A 22,975-nucleotide genomic window follows, 5' to 3' on the forward strand; every position below is an offset into this window, starting at 1 on the left:
TGGCTCTGACTGAACCAGTTACAGATACATTAAATACATCCAGGGAGAAGGAAGTTGTTCAAAATGAACACTTGCATGGATTAGAGAATCAGGTGGCTAATAAAGCAACACCCACAGAATTGGAGAGAAACAGAACAGCTGGCTATGGGGAGGAGGGCCATTTCTGAAACTCAGGGTATAGCTTTCTTCCACTGTCTACGACTCACTTTTGCTCCTTTGATAAAAACGTATAATAATTGAATTGTTATATAATACTAACGTCATAACAAAGTAAAGGATAAATCATGTTTCATATGACCATATTCGCACGAGACAAAAACACATAATTAAGATATTCTGAATAGCCCAACAACATTTCCAAACGAATAAAAAAATGGATATGCATATCGTGACAACTACATTTCCTTTGTGTAATTGTCTTATCGTGCAAAGGTACACAGTAGTAAATACTTAACACTATGAATAGTAGCTAACGCTCCAGAGCCTATTGTCCCCAACTCATCGACTGTGGCTAAGGAACGCTTGCTAATCCCATTCATTGAGCGCACTGCACATTATCGTTAATGAATCTATGGAGTTGCCAAACACTAGTTCCTAAAGGATATATACATTTAAATTAATGCATTTAAAAAAAAGATCACCCAACATGACAACTGTCAATATTCTGTAACAAATGATAGGCTAATGAAGCGCTTATTGTAAACCAATACAATTGTTTTAAATAACCATATATACAATTAACCGGTGAGACTATTCATTTGAGATGGGCAAACGGATTGCACGCACACAATAGATTGACGTCGCGCAATCCGCCTCTCCAATCACATGTGCATGCCGGTCTGATCGGCTGAGAGTTGCCCTCCTGGTGATATTAAGGTACAGTATGCCTGTAGGCAACAGAACCGTGAAACAGGTAACGCAAAATGTAGATCACTAATTATGAGAAAAAAACAGACCATGCAAAAATGTGCGTTCGATTTGCCATTGTTGCAAAGGCGTATTAGTTCCCCAATGCTAACCAACACGCAATACGGAACACAACCTCGTGCAGACAATGAATAGGCAAATAAAGTGTAGTATCATTATTGAATAGGATAGAAATTCTTACCGCTATGCGAGTCTGTGAAGATGCTTTAATATATAGGAGATACGGTGTTCCCGTGAAATTAGTTGTCGGTTCTGGCTTTACACACAGTCCAAAATTGAATACGTCGGTGTTGATATTGTTGGCTCCAATTCTCAAGAGAACTTGAAGAGTATTTCATCACATCAGAGAAAGCTTGTGCATTCTTTGTCCATGTTTATAGGATAACTATTATTATCTCGTGATACAAGTACGTCGATTAAAGCGAAGTTCTCTGCTGCGTAAAAAGCATGCCAAAATCACAATGAGCGCATTCCAGAACAGTCTTGTCATTTTGGTAGCCTATTATTGTCGGGTCTAAGGGCTTCTTTGCATGTGGAACAGTAGCATCATCTTCCCAGACAAATTATTGAGAGCAATCGTTATTTTGTTCATGTCTGTCGCTGAATTGGCTTGCCGCAATTCTAAATTTCGAACAAAGCCATGAATCGCTCATCTTATTGTTCCTTCATGGATCGGGTCATCGTCGGAAAACCAGAGTTGATGTTTTGTGCAAGTGATTTCAGCTGGTCTAATCCACCTCAATCCGACAGTGACTTCTCCTCACGTATTTATTATGGCAGGCGAGCGTTTGTTTACCATTTGGCATGGCATAGTCGCTGACTAGACTTCGAGGTGACACGTTTTGGTTGAAGATACGACACCGGAGAGTGACAGCTCGATTTTCTGTCAGAAGTGCAGTGATGTCGATATGATGCGAAAGAACCGTGGGATGTTGCGCATCTTTCACAGTGCGCGTGCCCGTCAGTTTACACATCTTGGATTTGACACATTTTGGAACTCATCATACACAACATCGCCGCACATTGCGGAGCAAATTCCTTCGCATTAACAGATAACTATTTAAACATATGAGCTATATCTGAGGAAGGGAACATTTCAATTGAACAAATTAAATAGTGTAAAACTTAGTTACCTTACCTTGAAGTGTCTGCAGAATTAGAAGTGCAAAAAAAGAAGGTGAACAATATTGTCATTACCTGTAGGCTATTTCTTCTCCAAATAAACTGTTCGATTTTTATGTTAGATTAACCTAATCCCCATCTAATTCCCTATTAACTCATAAACCCATAGAATGTTAACATTGCCTCAATGGCCAATTAAAAATCGAATTGACTGTACTTACCCTAAAAATGCCTGATTTAAGATTTACGTTTCTTATGAAAGGAGCTGTTGCGCTGACACGTTTTCTACTTCCATCACTGAGAAGCGCGCGAAGAGACACGGAAAGTTCCAACAGTAGAACAATGCAGGTCCTTTTTGACATAACCTTGGGGCAATGAAACGGAGAGTGACAACGGAACCGGGTTCCCGCTGTGACCAGTGGCAGTCCCTCATCCTCTCTCCATAGTGATAGCGCCTGTCAAATCAGGACAGGCTTGACAGGATTGGTTGGGTCTGGGCTCTGCCTGTGAGGGCGCCCAGAGAAGAGGCTGATGCCAGGTTTACACTCGTTAGTTCTGTTCAGTTGCTCAACACCAAGAGCCCGAGGAGAGAGGAAAGTTGGGATCCCAATACGACTTTGATGACTTCACTCTGTTGGATGACCCATAATGCAGTGTGTAATTGACAGTCTCCACTGCCAGGCCCAAGACAACAGCGCACCAAGGGGAAGATTAAGTTCCAAAGAGTCCCTTCCATATCATGATCCCATGGAGTCAAATCTTCCATTCTTGATTCACTGGAAAGAACGTTAACATTTTCACTCCTGCTCCATACTGGAAAGGAACAAAAAAAGCAACTCCATCCATCCATCCATCCCATTCCCTAACTAACTGCTCAGTGCTGAGAGAGGTGGGGTCTGGTGTTGACCTGCCTTTGTGTGAAGCCTCAAGCCAGGGAACACATGGCTAATTGAAACCAGGCTAGTTAAGTTTGAGGCCTAATTCTTCAATGTGGTTCCAATGTACTCAACCTCCTCTGTCTCGCTTTGTCTGTGCAGCCATGCCCAGCCCAACTCTCCCTGCCTAGCTGTCTGTGTTCTGCAGTGTGGCATGACCTCTACAGATTCTGTGATCTCTCGTCATCGGAGGATGATGATTCAGTGTTTTGGGTCCTTCAGGTGCCCTAGGGGTGAGGGAGTCACACAGTCATGCGTTTTTTTCTTTCCCTTTGTTTGTTCAGTATTCCGACCTTGCCGGACCACCACTTGCCACGGACCGGCCGGCCAGACAGCAATGGCGCCCCCGTGTGTCTCTGGAACATGTGCGACTATTCAGGAAGGGAAGGATGGAGGGGAGGTTCAGGGCAGCCACAAACCTTTCACCCCATTAAAGGATTAGGAAATAACCTCTATGTATACATACAGCTCATCAAGCCACCTACTGTCTACCACTCTCTAGTCATCTGCTGATAAAGGGAGAAATAGATTAAGCATTTAGGCACCAGTCACTGCTCAGTCTACGGGTACTGTGGTTGGTCGCACTAACAAACTAATGTAAACAATATATATTATTACATTTCTTACCACAGTAGACCTATGTATTCTACTGAGGGGCGGATGTGAGAGGAATGTATGTGACTGCTTGTGATGTAGAGGAGAGGGAGAGGTGAGACTGAAAGAGAGAGAGGCAGATGACAGAACCAGGAGGTGGAGAAGACAGACCGAGGAGATGAAAGACGAGAGGAGAGGAAAAGCGGAGGGATCGAGCAGATGAAAAGGAGGATGAAAAGAGAGATGAGGGTGGATGAGAGGAGAGAGGGAAGGCCTTGCTGGGGAGGGTGCCCTCAGCCAGGCCGTAGCAGAGAGCGGTCTCTAGTGTCTCTCGTCTATACTTAGCAGAGTCCACAGATTGCAGCGAGCGCTCAGGGGACGTGCATTCAGACTGGCAGGAACCACTGCCATCCGTTCCGCTGCCCAGGGCCACGTACGATCACAACTCACGCCAGCATGGGTTCCTGCCATGGGGTAGGGAGAGAGATAGGACCACTGCAGAGGGGTAAAAGACACATTCACACACTGCACAGTACATACCAGCAGTGTGGAAGAGGGATTTGATCATATACACTGTCAGAACAGATGCCATCGAAGGAGGGGAGGGGACTTGGTTATGTAGCAACAGAGTCTTGTAAATACCGTGTTTGACACTGACAACACTGATGACATTGGACGGTCTACATGTGCAAGATACAAAAAGTAAAGTCTTAAAACATTTATAAACGTTGCATTTAAAGGCCCAGTGCAGTCAAAAACCTGATTTCCCTGTGTTTTATATCTATTTCCACACTATGAGTTTGGAAAAATACTGTGAAATTGTGAAAATGATTATAATGCCCTTTTAGTGCAAGAGCCGTTTGAAAAGAACTGCTGAAATTTCAGCCTGTTTTGGTGGGAATGGAAATCTGACCTACCAGGTGACATTAGCAAATTAGTTAATAGGCCAATTAGTAAGAGGGGTCAAAACCTCTCTGCCAATAACAGCTAGTTAAAAATGTTCCCCTCCAAGACAGTCCTAACAAAATTCTTGCTTGAGAAATTTCTCTTCGTTAAGAAGCTATTAGCTTATTTGTTTTTTTTTACCATTTTAAATTTAACACCATCACTTAATCGTTACCCAGAAATGATTTGATATCTTAAGATTTAAAAAAAAAAAATGGCTGCATTGGCCTTTTAATAACCTGTCGGAACATTCAACATTGTGTGGGACCGGGAAACATTTAGTGTTTTACATGACTATACACGCTGAAGAGATCTTAATATCCATATCTCAATGGACCGATGTCTCGGCGAATGAAAACCAAACCCATAGAGTTCTCACGATTGACATTCAGTCAAAATGTCAAAGCTACCCAATACCTTTTTTATAACCCTCCAGGTCCAGTCCCCACCCTGCGTCCCTGTGCCCATCGTGATGGGCATACAGCTGAGATGTCAGAGCTCTCTAGGTGTGACAGAGTTAACCACACACCAAGTCATCAAAACAAGGGAATAATCCATTATTAGACAAGTGTACTGAAACAAGCCCTGTTTCCTTACTCATAGAGTGGTTCATATTTAAGCCATTATGCAAATATGTCACGAGTCTTTGCCAAATGTTGTACCTCAGAGCCAATTCCTTGTGCACTCAGACTTTAGTTGGGTCACAAGTGGGAAAAGCATTGGGAATCATTGACTTCATACGGTCGTATGAAAAAGTTTGGGCACCCCTCTGAGGCTGCATAATCATTTACTCTGTCGTCACAGAAAATGATCACAGTGGCATGCCATTCATTTTCTAATAAAAGCTGAGTACTGGGGGTATTGTCCAGACAAAGATTTCTAGTGTAGCAATATTAAGTTGTATGAAATTAAATCAGATGTGAAAAATAGGCTCTGCAAAAATGTGGGCACCCTTGTCATTCTGTTGATTTGAATACCTGTAACTACTTAGCACTGATTAATTGGAACACACAATTGGTTTGGTGAGCTCATTAAGCCTTGAACTTCATAGACAAGTGCATCCAATCATGAGAAAAGGTATTTAATAAGGTGGCCAATTGCAAGTTGTTGTTCTCTTTGACTCTCCTCTGAAGAGTGGCAACATGGGGGCCTCAAAACAACTCTCAAATGACCTGAAAACAAAGACTGTTCAACATTATGGTTTAGAGGAAGGCTACAAAACGCTATCGCAGAGATTTAAGCTGTCAGTGTCCACGGTGAGGAACATAGTGAGGAAATGGAAGACCACAGGCACAGTTCTTGTTAAGGCCTGAAGTGGCAGGCCAAGTTATATATCGGAGAGGCAAAGGCGAAGGATGGTGAGAACGGTCAAAAACAGCCCACAGACCACCTCCAAAGACCTACAACATCATCTTGCTGCAGATGGTGTCACTGTGCATCGTTCAACAATTCAGCGCACTTTGCACAAGGAGAAGCTGTATGGGAGAGTGATGCGGAAGAAGCCTTTTCTGCACACACGCCACAAACAGAGTCGCGTGAGGTATGCAAACGCACATTTGGACAAGCCAGCTTCATTTTGGAATAAGGTGCTGTGGACTGATGAAACAAAGATTGAGTTATTTGGTCATAACAAGAGACGTTATGCATGGCGGCAAAAGAACACAGCGTTCCAAGAAAAACACTTGCTACCCACAGTAACATTTGGTGGGGGTTCCATCATGCTGTGGGGCTGTGTGGCCAGTGCCGGTACTGGGAATCTTGTTAAAGTTGAGGGTCGCATGGATTCCACTCAAGATCAGAAGATTCTTGGGAATAACGTTTGAAGAATCAGTCACAAAGTTGAAGTTACGCCGGGGCTGGATATTTCAACAAGACAACGACCCAAAACACTGCTCAAAATCTACCCGGGCATTTATGCAGAGGAACAAGTACAATGTTCTTGAATGGCCATCCCAGTCCCCAGGCCTGAATATCATTGAGAATCTGTGGGATGATTTGAAGCGGGCTGTCCATGCTCGGCAACCATCAAACCGGAGATGTTTTGTAAGGAGGAATGGTCCAAAATACCTTAATCCAGAATCCAGACACTCAGAGGCTATGATTTTAGCAAAAGGAGGCTCTACTAAATATTGATGTGATTTTTCTATTGGGGTGCCCAAATTTATGCACCGGTCTAATTTGGTTTGGATGCATATTGCACATTTTCTGTTAATCCAATAAACAATTTCACTGAAATATTACTGTGTCCATCAGTTATTTGATAGATCAAAATGAAATTGCTGATCCAAACACCCAATTATTTCTAAATGGAAATCATGGAAATTGTCAGGGGTGCCCAAACTTTTTTCATACGACTGTACTTTAACATTTATCATCAGGGCACCAAGAGGCGCAGTCAGCAATAAAACCATCAGTCTGTCCATATGTTTTACCTTCTTTCTCCCGTCATGCTACCTTTCTCAACCATTTGTTTGACCTTCTTTCTCCCGGCATGCTACCTTTCTCAACCATTTGTTTGACCTTCTTTCTCCCGTCATGCTACCTTTCTCAACCATTTGTTTGACCTTCTTTCTCCCGGCATGCTACCTTTCTCAACCATTTGTTTGCTACCTTTCTCAACCATTTGTTTGACCTTCTTTCTCCCGGCATGCTACCTTTCTCAACCATTTGTTTTACCTTCTTTCTCCCGGCATGCTACTTTTCTCAACCATTTGTTTTACCTTCTTTCTCCCGTCATGCTACCTTTCTCAACCATTTGTTTTACCTTCTTTCTCCAGTCATGCTACCTTTCTCAACCATTTGTTTTACATTCTTTCTCCCGGCATGCTACCTTTCTCAACCATTTGTTTTACCTTCTTTCTCCCGTCATGCTACCTTTCTCAACCTGTGCTCGATTCCTTCTCAAAACCCACTGGAGAAGAAGGTCCTTACGGGGAGTGGCCTTGGACCTTCACCTCCAACACAGTTGAGGAGACTTTCTGTGATTCCTCACATTCACTTGTGGTGCATGTGACCCTGGTCCCGACATGCATCTTCCGTGCCTGCCTATCCCCATCCAGAGGCCTGTCCATCAGTCACGGCCCACACAGCACCCCAAACAGACATGCCAATCATTCACACGGACGCCTGTGCTTCAATATGGTGCTCCGCACTGTACACGCCCACTTCTGCTGAACACCACCGCCCATATATATACAGTGCAACACGCCAATGTCACAAGGTACATACAGTAACTTCCGAAAAGGACCCTGAATGTGAACCAAACTAAACACCTGGAAGGAAGTGAAGAAAATAAAGTTACCTCAGTTGGTTATGGATCCAAATAAAACTAATTTCACAGGCATATTTATTATTTGACTCAAAACAGGCAAACACCAGACGCAAGACATCCAATTTCAAAATTTTAAAAAACCCATCAAACACACAAGCCTGCTTTCAAGTCATCTTACATCTACAAAATATTTGGGAATTTATACATGTAAAAAAAAAAAATAAGCACAAGACATTGATGAGAGGAAACACCTCAGCAGTATTACCCATTGCGCTGATGACAAGAGGTGTCAGAGACGATGCTATCCCACATCACGCCAACCTCTACAACCGTAGATGCCGTTATATAATAATAAAAAGTCCCTCTTAGAAGGAGAGCACGGGTAGGCGAAGTCTTAACAGGAGATTGCAGGGTCTGTCGGGTTCCATATCAGTGCTTCATTGATTAACTTAATGATGAGGGTAAGTGACCTCACCTGGTTAACAAAGTCCACAGAAATCGCCAATATGAACCGGCAGACCCTGCTTCCCTCTGTGACAATGTCCAACCCACCTCAGTGGGGTTTTGAGTCCCATACGATGTGGTGTGGGGATGTTGCTTGTGGTGCTGGTGGAGGAGGGGAGCACCCCGGTTGTTGTCTCCCCGTCTCCCGACACCTCACATGGGGTAGTTGAGCACCACGTCCTGCTTGGCCAGCTCCAACAACATAGGGTCGTCGAAGAACTTGCTGATGCTCACATCCTCACTCAGACCCTGGCATGGAAACCAGGGAGTCAAGTCAGTCACATGGTCGTCATGTGCCGGGTCAATAGGCAACAGTACAAAGGCACACCGTCCCTCAGACATGGTGAAGGGGGGTGGGCAGTATACGTACCTTGCGCCGGCGGGTCTTGATCATGAACTCTCTGGCCAGGTGAGGGGCAGGCTGGGGCTCCAGCGGCCTTATCACGATGCTCTTGTCCAGGGGGTCACCAGGGACAATCTGGGGGGAGAGGAGAGAGAAGAAACAGGGGTCAGGCGAGGGTTCAAAAGAAAAGGACAATTTCAGTTTGAGAAATTCCAGGTCTAGTCTACGGCGTCACATTATGATACACACTGACAACTAGACATACAGAAACTGAAACCTGAGCAGAGGCCTCCTATAATAGAGTCACCAACACGGCCCTTAAAACATTTCACCACTCAAATACGCGATTCATTCTCTACTAGTTAGCCAGCGTTCTCTATGTCACTGAGTTGGGGGATTTACTGTCACCTACAGCCAGCCAAAACTAACACGGCAGCGCCTTGTCACGTCACTCTGTCTCGCGCGCTTCATCGCTGCGACGTTAGCACATCTAGTCCTGAGTAGAATGCCGTTTTAAAATGATTATTTAAACCTATCATCTTCACCGACACCTCAATCCCGTTCTCATGTGTAAATGTTACATGTCTGTTGGAGGGAGAGCAAGGGAGGGGGGGGGGGAGAATCTCAGCCCCAAATCAGGCAAGGGGCTGTTTCGCCAACTCTGCAATCCCTCACTCCCCCTCCTCCGTGTGGGGCTGCGTTACAATCCCAAATGGCACCATATTCCCTATTTAGCCCTATGGGCCCTGGTCAATGGGTGCACTAGCCTAAATAGGGAGTAGGGTGCCATCTGGGACAAATCCGAGGAATGTGCTGTACTCATACCCCAGGCCTGCGGAGGAAAAGATTGAACGGGAGGAAAATCAATGGAGTGTCTGCAGCCCAATGAACAGATGGAGCAGGGCCGTTAAACGGCGTCACACCACACCCTGGGAGGGGGTGATGATCACGCTACTGAGGAGGAACAGCCTGCGTTTCAGTTTACAGAAGAGGGAAGACTAGAGGAGAGAAGCAGGCTGGGGAAAATGAGGGCGAAGGGAGCAAATTCATTTTGCCTGACACAGCCAAAGAGGAGGAGAGGGAGAGACACGCGACACGGGAAGAGGGAGAGACAACTGTAGTGTACACAATAGCTGCTGACTCAACACCCTTCTAGTCAGCATCCAAACCAATTTACTCAGAGTGGCTGGCATGAGCGCGAGGTTCGTGACTCTGGCATCATTGTGTCCGAGCGTGTGTGCAAGTGTATGTTAACACAGCTGGTAGGCATAAAGAAAGAGGGCACATGTCTGTGTGTGTGTGTGTGTGTGTGCACACACACACGTGTGTCCGTCCGTGTGATCCTACCTGCCAGTGGTGGAAGACGGACAGGGAGAAGGCCTGTCCCTGTGTGTGTGTTCTCAGGTCAGTCTCGAAGCCAAACGAGTCGATGGCCGGGATGAAGGCCTTGATTGTGTAGAGGGGAGACCCGGGGATGGGGGCGTCCTGGGTCACATGACCTCTGTGCCACAACACAAAAACACAGCAGATAGAATTGTAACAAAGAAAATAACAAAAAACACCACATCTGAGCAATCAGCACAATATTTCCACGTTCAACTTTCCAGGTGAAGGTTTAAAAACGCCAGTCAAGAAGTTATGGGTGGGGTAATTGGGATGGTACAGAGGAGACATCGTTATTTAGTGGTTTGCGGGGCTCACCTCCGTCTGGCCAGTACTGTGTACACAGCAGACACACAGTCAGCTGGGGCCTGGACCTCGACAAAGTAATAGGGCTCCATCAACCTGGGGGTGGCCTGGGAGGGACAGGAGAGGGACAGTAATTGGGACAGCCATTAGGAGAACCAGAAGATGGCAGGAGGGAGAGCCAGAGAAGATAGAGGACAGGGGAGGAAAGAACAGCGGAGAAAGTCAGAGAGAAGAGAAGTTGAGAGGCGGGCAATGATGGAGGGATGCAAGGAACCAACAAAAAAAAGGAGAAAACCCTTGAAAGAGGGAAGCTATCACACGTCAATAAAAAAAAAAAGAGAAAGTCTGAAGAGATCAGCACTTCAATCAAGGTAATGAAACTCAGGAGAAAGACTCAGGAGAAAAAGGATAGGAAACAAAAGGGAGCGAGAGTTACTGAAATATGGAAGAAAGGAGCAGGTGAGGGAGGGAGCGAGAGAGGGGGATGATCTCACCATGAGGAAGGCAGAGTACACCACTCTCCTGGCTGTGGGGATGACCTGTCCTCCTCCTCTGTGTAGAGGCTCCTGCGCTATGACCGCATCCAGGATCTTAAACTTCACGTTTCTGATAGCTAGGGAGGGGATATATAAACTCAGCAAAAATAAGAAACGTCCTCTCACTGTCAACTGCGTTTATTTTCTATGTGAAAATATTTGTATGAACTAGAGGTCGACCGATAATGATTTTTCAACGCCGATACCGATTATTGGAGGACCAAAAAAAAGCTGGCACCGATTAAATCGGCCGATTTTTTTATATATATATTTGTAATAATGACAATTACAACAATACTGAATGAACACTTATTTTAACTTAATATAATACATCAATAAAATCAATTTAGTCTCAAATAAATAATGAAACATTTTCAATTTGGTTTAAATAATGCAAAAACAAAGTGTTGGAGAAGAAAGTAAAAGTGCAATATGTGCTATGTAAAAAAGCTAACGTTTAAGTTCCTTGCTCAGAACATGAGAACATATGAAAGCTGGTGGTTCCTTTTAACATCTTCAATATTCCCAGGTAAGAAGTTGGTTGTAGTTATTATAGGACTATTTCTTTCTATACCATTTGTATTTCATATACCTTTAACTATTGGATGTTCTAATAGGTACTTTAGTATTGCCAGCCTAATCTCGGGAGTTGACAGGCTTGAAGTCACAAACAGTGCAATGCTTGAAGCACAGCGAAGAGCTGCTGGCAAATGTAGGAAAGTGCTATTTGACTGAATGCTTACGAGCCTGCTGCTGCCTACCACTGCTCAGTCAGAGTGCTCTATCAAATCATAGACTTAATTATAACATAATAACACACAGAAATATGAGCCTTAGGTATTTAATATGGTCAAATCAGGAAACTATCATTTCGAAAACAAAATGTTTATTCTTTCAGTGAAATACGGAACCGTTCCGTATTTTATCTAACGGGTGGCATCCATAAGTCTAAATATTGCTGTTACATTGCACAACCTTCAATGTTATGTCATAATTATGTACAATTCTGGCAAATTAATTACGGTCTTTATTAGGAAGAAATGGTCTTCACGCAGTTCACAAGCCAGGCAGCCCAAACTGCTGCATATACCCTGACTCTACTTGCACAGAACGCAATAGAAGTGTCACAATTTCCCTAGTTAAAAGAAATTCATGATAGCAGGCAATATTAACTAAATATGCAGGTTTAAAAATATATACTTGTGTATTGATTTTAAGAAAGGCATTGATGTTTATGGTTAGGTACACGTGGTGCAACGACAGTGCTTTTTTCGCGAATGCGCTTTTTGAATCACCCGTTTGGCAAGGTGGGCTGTAATTCAATGATAAATTAACAGGCAACGCATCGATTATATGCAACGCAGGACAAGCTAGATAAACTAGTAATATCATCAACCATGTGTAGTTAACTAGTGATTATGTTAAAATGGATTGTTTTTTTATAAGATAAGTTTAATGCTAGCTAGCACCTTACCTTGGCTTCTTGCTGCACTCGCATAACAGGTAGTCAGCCTGCCATGCAGTCTCCTCGTGGAGTGCAATGTAATCGGCCATAATCGGTGTCCAAAAATGCTGATTACCGATTATTATGAAAACTTGAAATCGGCCCTAATTAATCGGCCATTCCGATTAATCCGTCGACCTCTAGTATGAACACAAGACAAACTGAAAAAGTTCTACAGACATGTGACTAACAGAAATTGAATAATGTGTCCCTGGAACAAAGGGGGGGTCAAAATCAAAAGTAACAGTCAGTATCTGGTGTGGCCACCAGTTGCATTAAATACTGCAGTGCATCTCCTCCTCATGGACTGCACCAGATTTGCCAGTTCTTGCTGTGAGATGTTACCCCACTCTTCCACCAAAGCACCTGCAAGTTCCCGGACATTTCTATGGCCCTAGCCCTCACCCTCCGATCGAACAGGTCCCAAACGTGCTCAACGGGATTGAGATCCGGGCTCGTCGCTGGCCATGGCAGAACACTGACATTCATGTCTTTCAGGAAATCAACCATACTGCTCGATTGTCATGCTGGACATGTCAGGATGAGCCTGCAGGAAGGGTACCACATGAGGGAGGAGGATGTCTTCCCTGTAACGCACAGCATTGAGATTGCCTGCAATGACAACAAGCTCAGTCCGACATACCGCCCCAGACCATGATGGACCCTCCACCTCCAAATCGATTCCGCTCCAGAGTACAGGCCTCGGTGTAACGCTCATTCCTTCGACGATAAACGCGAATCCGACCATCACCCCTGGTGAGACAAAACCGTGACTTGTCAGTGAAGAGCATTTTTTGCCAGTCCAGACTGGTCCAGCGACGGTGGGTTTGCGCCCATAGGCAACGTTGTTGCCGGTGATGTCTGGTGAGGACCTGCCTTACAACAGGCCTACAAGCCCTCAGTCCAGCCTCTCTCAGCCTATTGCGGACTGTCTGAGCACTGATGGAGGGATTCTGCGTTCCTGGTGTAACTCGGCAGTTGTTGTTGCCATCCTGTACCGGTCCCGCAGGTGTGATGTTCGGATGTACCGATCCTGTGCAGGTGTTGTTACACGTGGTCTGCCACTGCGAGGACGATCAGCTGTCCGTTCTGTCTCCCTGTAGCGCGGTCTTAGGCGTCTCACAGTACAGACATCGCAATTTATTGTCCTGGCCACATCTGCAGTCCTCATGCCTCCTTGCAGCATGCCTAAGGCACATTCACACAGATGAACAGGGACCCTGGGCATCTTTCTTTTGGTGTTTTTCAGAGTCAGTAGAAAGGCCTCTTTAGTGTCCTAAGTTTTCATAACTGTGACCTTAATTGCCTACCGTCTGTAAGCTGTTAGTGTCTTAACGACCGTTCCACAGGTGCATGTTCATTAATTGTTTACCGTTCATTGAACAAGCATTGAAAACAGTGTTTAAACCCTTTACAATGAAGATCTGTGAAGTTATTTGGATTTTTACAAATTATCTTTGAAAAACAGGGTCCTGAAAAAAGTTTCTTTTTTTGCTGAGTTTAGCTGTTAGGTGATTAATGAGTGAGTGAAAAAGAGTGGTAAGACACTTACGTTCGTCACACAGAGGCCCCTCCCTGGTGCCCCATTGGAAGCCCTGGACGATGCTGTCCTTAACCGAGCCCAGCAGAGCCTTGTCCACCTGCACACAACAACACACCGTCAACTATCTGGAGACATATCCCTCATGCAAAGCTGCACACGGCTGAATACAAGTGGACACATAATTGCCTTCATTACACCCTACAGTGCGATTCAGTGTCATAATCAAAGATCACTATGGAGAGATTGAGTGTTCTCATTGATCATAATATTTCCTTGACTTCAAGGTGGCATAACACAACAACAAAAAAAGACAGAGGTGGTTGTGCCCGATGACCGGGCACCGCTGTCCGTGCCACTCAATGGGTCAATGTCACCACGATCACACCGGTGTCAGAGGGCCAAACACACTGACACATCCATCGATACATTTTCACACGTCTGCTAGAGAGCAGTCATTCTGAATCACTCAAACACGCACTCCATCTGTTTACAGTTTGGCCTAGAGACAGGCAGGCTGACCCCAGAGCCCAAGCCTGCCCAACCCACCTCAGCCCAGGATGACCCCAAGACCACCAGCCCTCCACACCACACCACCCCTAGTCCAGCCTTACCAACGCCCAACCCCTGGTCTCACCTCAGAAGGCAGGGTGTCATCTACCAGGATGTTAGGCCCGGTGGTGTCGGGCCCAAAGGCCCAGATAGACCTGGCAGCCAGCAGATCCCAGTCATACTTGGTCTGGAAAAACTCTCCCAGCTTCTTCCTGGAAACAGGGATTAAACAACAGGATGGATTAGTGGGTGGGGGGGGGAGAACAGAGGGGACAGAGTTTGTTTAATCGGATGTCAAGTTAGTGTGTCACTGCCTTGGCACCGTGGCTCACGTGGGCAATGCCAGGCCCAGATGGTTTCACAGATGAGCAGCATACAGCTGGCCGGACACTGCCCACTTCCACAACACACACACACTGGGCTACAGCTGCGGATAGGAGGATAGGCCTCAAGGTATTGTCAAGACAGGTGTCTGTTTGGGTTGAGACACTGACACGTGGACAGGTAGGAGGATACAGCAGGTGAATTATTTTTATGAATAGGCGGTGTACAGTTGTGTGTGTGTCCAGTACCTGTTCCATGTGATCTGCACCACCTCGTTCTCTATGTCCTCAGCCAGGCCCTTTTCCAGAGGCTCGGCAATCATGGTGATCTTATTCCTGTCAATCAAAACGCACAGCCGTCAATCAAACGGGCAAACAGCCACAGCACTCAAGTCACCCATCCAGCTGGTCTGGACACGTCACACTAACCTCAACATGAAACAGAAAGCGTCCCCATAGGACACCCTATTCCCTATATAGTGCACTACTTCCAACCAGAGTCAAAAGTAGTGCACCACAGAAGGAAACAGGGTGCCATTTGGGATGCACACAGTCTACACTAGTCAATTAGTGTACTGTAAGCTAGGTCACTGGTGACCCAATGGGAGATTATGGTGGATGCTTACTTCTTGTTCGGCGTCTCGGCAAAGCACTTGAGAGACGACGTCTCCACTACCGTCTCACAGAAGGTCACCACGGGGTCAGCCACCTGGGAGAAAGAGGAGAGAGGGAGACATTCAGTACTGGAAAACCAATCAAGGAATAACACTAGACATGAAGGGTATTTTGTTTAAGACGTTACAATTCCGATACAGGAAGCGTAGTTTGTTGTTCCAGGTGGGTGAAGAGACATGTGAGAGAACTGACCTTGATGTCGATCTCAGAGTACATCTTCCGCAGGTCGTGCATGACACAGTCCAGGTAGAGTTCCCCGGTACCCAGGATAACATGTTCCCCTGATTCCTCCACCTTGGTGGTGAGGGAGGGGTAGCTCTTATTGACCTTCCGCAGTCCGTCCAACATCTTGGGCAGCTCTGACGGGTTGACTGGCTCCACAGCGATCTTGATGACAGACGCCGTGTTGAACTTGAGCGGCCGGAAGATCTGGGCCTCCTCGTTCCCTCTGGGCTCGGTGATGGTGGCTGTCTTGACGATGGGCTGGTCACAGCCCTCAATGAGAACCCAGTTGCCAGCAGGCACACGGTTCACCTCTATCTGGTACCTGTGATTTAGAACGTGAAGGGGTTTGACCTACAACTGCTGGGGTAAATGACAGACAACATCTCATACTGAACACAGAGATCACATATAATGACATCTCACGGGGAGTTTGTATAGGCAAAAAACACCATCTCCAATTCACATGTGTATAATACACACTTGTACATGTGAAATAGGACAATTATCAGCACCCACCAAATTACTATAATAACACTGAGGACCAGAGACTAGGGAAGAAACACAAAGATGGGTTAGACTAATGAATACATACCTGACAACTTGCTATAATGAACACTTATGCTTGGCCCCAAATGGTGCCCTATTCCCGAAATAGCACGTTACACGGAACCCAAACTGGCTGCGCGCGTGCACCATCGGGTATACATTTATTTTGTCCCCCCCACACCAAACGTGATCACGACACGCAGGTTAAAATATCAAAACAAACTCTGAACCAATTACATTAATTTGAGGACAGGTCGAAAAGGATTAAACATGTATGGCAATTTAGCTAGCTAGCTTGCACATGCTAGCTAATTTATCCTATTTAGCTAGCTTGCAGTTGCTAGCTAATTTGTCCTATTTAGCTAGCTTGCACATGCTAGCTAATTTATCCTATTTAGCTAGCTTGCAGTTGCTAGCTAATTTGTCCTATTTAGCTAGCTTGCTGTTAGCTAATTTGTCCTGGGATATAAACATTGAGTTGTTATTTTACCTGAAATGCACAAGGTCCTCCACTCCGACAATTAATCCACACATAAAACGGTCAACCGAATCGTTTCTTGTCATCTCTCCTCCTTCCAGGCTTTTTCATCTTAGAACTTATATGGTGATGGCATCTAAACTTTCATAGTACTGCCACAACGACCGGCAAAACTGTTCGTCTTTCAATCACCCAAGTGAGTATAACCAATGAGGAGATGGCACATGGGTACCTGCTTCTATAAACCAATGAGGAGATGGGAGAGGCACGACTTGCATCGCGATCTGCGTCAGAAATAGGAATGACTTCTATTTTAGCCCTTGGCAACGCAGACACTCGTCGGCAAGCGCAAGAAGTGTGGGTGCAATAATTGAATACCACGGATTTCTACATTTATTTTGCAACGCTCACGCACGCGACGTGTCCGGTCTGGTCAGCTTGTTACTTTTGACCAGGGCCCATAAAGCTCTGGTCCAAATTAGTACATCATGTACGGAATAGAGTGCCCTTTGGAACGCAGGCCAAGCGATGTGTCCGCGAGGTGGCACATTAACAATGACTCTCACTACCTGGCGACGTTGATCCAGAGACGTCCCACCGTGCAGACCTGCGAGTCCTCCTCGTCCTCCAGAGTGTAGTTCTCGCCCAGCACCTTGACTGGCTGGCCCGCCTGGATGGTACCGCTCAGCACCCGGCCAAACGCGTGGAACTGCACCCCGTCCTCAGTACTGTACATCTTAGTGGTGTGGCACATCAGAGGACCCTGGAATGGAGGAGAGAAGAGGGGAAAGAGAACGAGCAACAAAGAAGGGATAAAGGGAGAGGAAAGAGGGTAAAAGGAAATAGATAAGCTTAGTTAACCTTGTCTAACAGTGCAACTTTTTGTTACATCTCAAGCCTCTCCCTTCATTATTGGCTAGAGGATCTCTGAAGGGCATTTGGAATGTTTGTGATCGATCTATTTCTTCACTCCCTGGCAATTCCAATCACCCGCTTGCTTGCTTAATTGCGATTCCAGTTGCAATGAGGCTATTGATTAACACTGAAAACAGATTCCACCTATTAGAAAACAACTACCATCCGTCTCGCTCGAGCCTCTTCTCACCCACAGCCCCTGTGTTTCTCCCCACTCCATCACACTCACATCAGGGTCGCATTCTGCCATGGCCTCCCCCAGGTCTGAGTCCAGTCCTCCAGTGTAGCTGTGCTCTATCTTGTTCTTGGCGCCCCCCTGTGGTGAGGGGATGTGCTGCACGCACATGTCCACAAAGCCTGCAGGAGGGAGGGAGGTCATGCTCGGCTTCACATGAACGTGTTTGTCACATTCACCAGAAAATTAACATTGTGTGCAATTATACCACTGATTGTCCCAGGCTGTGGGCAGATACACTGGCTAGCGCGGTAACCACGTACAGCGAGTCATCCTGTACGCAAACGTACTGTAAGAGCCGATAATGAGAATGCTAACAACAGAATTAAGCCTCTCTAAAAGGCAAACATGGCTCAACTGTAAATGACCCCTGTGAATAAGATTAAACACGAGATACAGTTACTGAGCGATATATGAGGAGGCAGTGGAGGTTTAGAGGAAACGGGGGCGGCGGATGGCGTGCGTACCGGTGAACTCTCCAAAGAAGCGCTTACAGACCAGCCTGAGTAGAGGTCTGATGTTGAGCTTCAGCTCCTCTTTGACCAGGTGGATGCCCAGCTCATCTAGCACCCGAGGCAGAGACGTGTCACAGTCACCCACCACCTGGGAGCGAGAAGAGGGAGAGAGAAGAGGGAAAGTGTCATTTCTGGATGTGCTAGCACTACTTAAAAGGCTTCTATGGAATGGGGTGGTCACCTGGGTCAAGTCATTGCTGTCCAAACAAGAAAATGTGACGGCATCTCCCACGAAAGGCCGCAACGACACTATTCAATTGATGGCGCTCCGATTGATTTCATAAGCTGACGTGTTTCGCTTTAAATAAGAGCACCGGGAACTGAAAAAACAGCTGGTCTTTTATGGGAGATGCAGTGACCTTTTCTTTTTTGGACTCATGGGAATAGTGTGTTTTTCAGGGAACAGACATGTCTACACCAAAGTACTCATCTGTGCTTTGTAGCGTATACGTTTTGTCTTCTAGGAGATGATTGCGTTAGAAGGGTCTTACCTGGGATAGGATCTTGTACAGAGGCTCCAGCACAAACTCCACAAAGCTACGCTGGGAGTTACTGGTGGGGGCTTTCTTGGTGAACTTGCGCCTGAGAGGAGAAGGCAAAACAGGGTTATCGTAGTGCACTGCAGACCAGACAAAAAGTCTAAATGACCCTGAATGAAAACCACTTACGTTTTGGGGTTGAAGTAAATGTCTCCCCACAGCCTCTTGGCAAACTCTGTGTAGTTGATGTCACCTGCAACACCAGAGAGAAGGGTTAACAACCGTGTCATTTTTAACAGTTATTCGTAGGGTTAAAACGAGAACCTACCAGGTCTAGTCATGTCAGAAATGTGTTTACAGTTACACATATAAAGAGGTGTGGGAGAAAGTGAAAGTGTGGAACTCTGTGTGGAACTAGGGGGGGGGTCTCACCGTAGGTGTCAGAGTAGATCTTGGCGAAGGAGCCCAGGGTGAAGCAAACGCAGTACTGAGAGCTGGCGAAACAGACGTTCCCCAAGAGAGGGGAGACCACCAGGTTCTCATCTGTAGAGTAGGTGCTGAGGGAAAGGGGAGAGTGGAGCCACTGTCAATGACACACACTGGAACACTGTACCACAACAGGCTAATCTCAATGCTAGTAGTTTTGTTTTCACATTCATGGTTTCACTCTGCAATGGAATCTTCTTTACAAATGCTCTGTGCTCTGCTTGCTACTCGTCGTACTCTCATCTGAAATCAGTCGTATTTCCTTTCCTCCACACCCCTCAGTGTCAGCCCCGTAGCCATAGTTACCAGGCCCTCCCCACGTCAGTACCTGAGCATGGCGTTGACCTCGTCTACTATGTGGCGTAGTTTGTAGTAGGCGTCTGTAGGGGGCAGCTTGAGCTCCACGATGAGGCGGTCCACCTTGTTGATGCAGATGGTGATGGCCAGACGCTCCTGGACTGCGTGCTTGATCAGACGCTCGGTGTTCAACATCACCTAAAGACACACAGGGGAGCAGAGGCCTGGGTTAGGAATGGTACATTTGACTTTTTGGGGCCAGGCCTCAGAGGTGGAAACACAAAAGCCTGCGTCTTGAGGCCAAACAGAAGCAAAGTCTGATAAGAGAAGTGCGACGACACAAGATAGAGAGATGCACTGCGGCGAATGGGGATTTAAATAAGAGGACTCACTCCTTCTGCTGCGTCGATGAAAAGCACGATGCCGTCGGAGAGTCGGATGCCTGAGGTCACCTCATCCGAAAAGTTGACGTGGCCTGCAGAGACGACAAAGGGTATGAGGTCCCGCTCTGCCTTTCTAAAGCAGCCGACCTAACATCACACGCCGCGAGGCGGGAAATTATATCAATCAACTACCCTTGATTACTCTAATAATCTCCCCTACGTTTCCTAGGAACACAAGCATTTCGCTACACCCGCAATAACATCTGCTGAAAATGTGTACGCGACCAAAAACATTGGATTTGATTTTCATTTGCATACCTGGTGTGTCCATGATGTTGAAGAGGAAGGATTTGCCTCTGGAGTCTGGAAGAACCATTGTGACGGGGGTGCTCTTGATACCAACCCCTCGCTGTGGAGGCACCACATAGGAGTCAACACAATGCACTTACACAGGAGAGGCACAATTCTGCAAGAACTTGTCATAGTTCTGAATATAATAACAACGTACCTCCTGCTCAGTGAAGAGGATGTCTGTGTAACGGAGCTGAAATACCACGGGAAAATGTAGTGAATTAATGGCTCACTTACAGTATACACAGAGTATTTCAGATTACAACTGGTTAGAGGATTTATCCAAATTAGGATGAAAGGAGAGCAGCAACTTTGGAGCAGTTTAGTCTAGCTGGAGAGTAAACTCACATCCATGTCGTCTCTCTTCCTGATCTCTGGGTGTGTCTGTTCAATCAGGCAGTCCACGAAACATGTCTGCAGACAAGAAACAAATCCATTAAAATCACAATAACGGGAACAACCTAGCTACTAACATCCATGATCTAGCCAGGTCTGGCTCTAAAGCGGGTCAATTGCTGAGTGTTTGACCTTGCCGTGATGCAGGTGGCCACACAGGGTGACGTTACGGATTAGCTCGGGACTGTCCATTAGGTCAGCCAGGAACCTGCGCAGAGGAGGAGAGGTGGGGTTAAACATCGACCTTTTGTGAGTATAGACAGACAGACTCAGGTCTAGTTTACAACAGTCAAACTGGTGAACGGTCAATGACTTACTCCATGTCATAAACAGTGGAAGGTAGCTCCTGTTCCATCAGAGTGAACTGCTTGTTCCTTACAGGCTTGATAATGGGTTCTGATGGGGAGAGAGAGAAAATGTGAATCAGTTTATCACTATCGTATCTGAATTAATGCATCCATGTGCTTAAGTGTGTGTGTGTGTGTGTGTGTGTGTGTGTGTGGTGTCTGACCTGTGAGGGGCTGTGCGTCCTCTTCCTGGACTAAAGTTTCCACCTCCGGCCCGTACACTTCCTCTGCTGTAGGATAGTATTTCTTATCCTCGTGCAGAACTACCTCCATTCCTGGGACATCTTCATCAGCATCAGCCGGCTCATCCTCATCATCCTCATCAGCCTTCACAAAGTAGAGAGGGACACAAGCATGTCATGAATTGACCAGACATTATAAAACACACCTACTTACTTTTTGTTAGACTGCATGGTAATTGTGCATTAACGTCTACGCTGTCTGTTGATTTCAGTAAACAAACCTCATCCACATCTCTGTCATCTGCCTCCAGATCATCATCCTCGTCAGAGTCTAGTTCTGGCCCAATGTAGTTCCCAAACTCGTCATACAGGTCCGTCTCCATTGTGAAAGGGACTGGGTAGGACACATAATAGGAAAACATAATGGATTCGCAATAAAATTGCATCACACACACCCACCCACATGATTTATCCTTCGGCAAAGAGTACCTGCTACAAACCAATGAACGTTGTCTACTTTAACTCTGCAATTAGTTCGCTGTGTTATTGGTTCAGATGTTCATGTATAACGTTTCAGGTACATACGCACACAACTACACGTTAATGTTAGCTAACGTTAGAAACTACATGCATTGGCGGATAAGTTGAGAAAATAATGAAAAATAAACCCATCAAACTCACACCTCAAAAACAATGGTTCACTTTAAAAATGCCTAAAATGTGCAACTTTGTAAAACAGATATCTAGTAGTTACAATAATCTCTTAGCTAGTTAGCTATATTTTGGTGGGGTCGCTAGCTAGTTAGCCATAGCGGTTATATAGGGAATGAATGACATCCCTAACCAACGTCCAGGCTGCGTTGTGGTGGATGATGTTTCGCTTTTCTACAATAAAGTAGATACCTTGTTCTGGAGAATATATCAGCACAAAAACACTTAAAGTTACCTTTATGTGCAAAACGAGCGGTAGTTTCAAACTTGTATCGCTATTTTCCTAATTATTTTAACTAATCACAATGTTTTTCTCTCCTGCTTTCCAAACCATGCACATGTAGGACCCCTCAATGCAAACGCACGTCGAGCGTAGGTGACGCAAAATGTAGACTGTCTTCACATTGCCTGATTGTAATATTATTGTAAAAGTACAAATGCATTAAATATATATATAAAACAATATATATAGTGATTTGTTTTAGGAAAATAATATAACATTTACAGTCCACAGATATTTTATTTACTAATATATTTGGAAGAAAATATTCATGCGCCCGAAGTCTCGACGACATTTTTTTTTTGTGCAGGCGCATATTTTACATGAACAAGCGAGATGACCCAGAATCGATATTTGTGTACTGAAAGGCAATATCTGTGTTAGATGGATTTGTAGGTTTATGTTATAAAGGCCCAGTGCTCTCAAATGTATGTTTTCTTATATTTTGGATCCTATTGTACAACAGCTAATGAAACTAACACTGTAAAAAAACAAAACATTTTATCAGTAAAAAATATATTTTATCAGTAGCTAGGTTTCCAAACAATGACACAGATTTTCATGCAAATATTTTTTAAATCTGCATAAAACAATATGAGCATTTTCCCACCAGAAATGTTTCCATTAAATCTGTTTAAATCCGAAATGTTTCCATCAAACTGACTTTTTGCAGGTAAAAGGCTGTGCCT

General features: G+C 45.3%; 1 protein-coding gene and 1 pseudogene across 1 annotated transcript; both read right to left on the reverse strand.

The window, feature by feature from the left end:
- The window catches only part of LOC115104096 (gap junction gamma-1 protein-like), a 49,385-nt pseudogene extending 47,297 nt beyond the window's left edge, over positions 1 to 2,088 (reverse strand).
- Positions 2,089 to 7,852: 5,764 nt separating this feature from the next.
- Positions 7,853 to 22,372, reverse strand: LOC115104097 (116 kDa U5 small nuclear ribonucleoprotein component). The gene is made up of 26 exons (XM_029625311.2): positions 22,242 to 22,372; positions 21,577 to 21,689; positions 21,278 to 21,440; positions 21,084 to 21,162; positions 20,899 to 20,974; positions 20,719 to 20,784; positions 20,528 to 20,563; positions 20,338 to 20,428; positions 20,029 to 20,111; positions 19,668 to 19,834; positions 19,286 to 19,410; positions 19,043 to 19,106; positions 18,866 to 18,956; positions 18,327 to 18,462; positions 17,854 to 17,981; positions 17,279 to 17,472; positions 15,653 to 16,007; positions 15,412 to 15,494; positions 15,035 to 15,121; positions 14,548 to 14,674; positions 13,923 to 14,010; positions 10,825 to 10,943; positions 10,343 to 10,437; positions 9,989 to 10,142; positions 8,669 to 8,776; positions 7,853 to 8,547 (listed from the first exon to the last, which is right to left on the reverse strand). Exons 2-26 carry the CDS (start codon positions 21,676 to 21,678, stop codon positions 8,452 to 8,454), a joined length of 2,913 nt encoding a protein of 970 aa, XP_029481171.1. The 5' UTR covers positions 21,679 to 21,689; positions 22,242 to 22,372; the 3' UTR covers positions 7,853 to 8,451.
- Between the last annotated feature and the right edge of the window lie 603 nt (positions 22,373 to 22,975).

The sequence above is a fragment of the Oncorhynchus nerka genome, linkage group LG21 (assembly GCF_034236695.1).
Source record: "Oncorhynchus nerka isolate Pitt River linkage group LG21, Oner_Uvic_2.0, whole genome shotgun sequence".
NCBI classification, from domain to species: Eukaryota; Metazoa; Chordata; class Actinopteri; order Salmoniformes; family Salmonidae; genus Oncorhynchus; species Oncorhynchus nerka.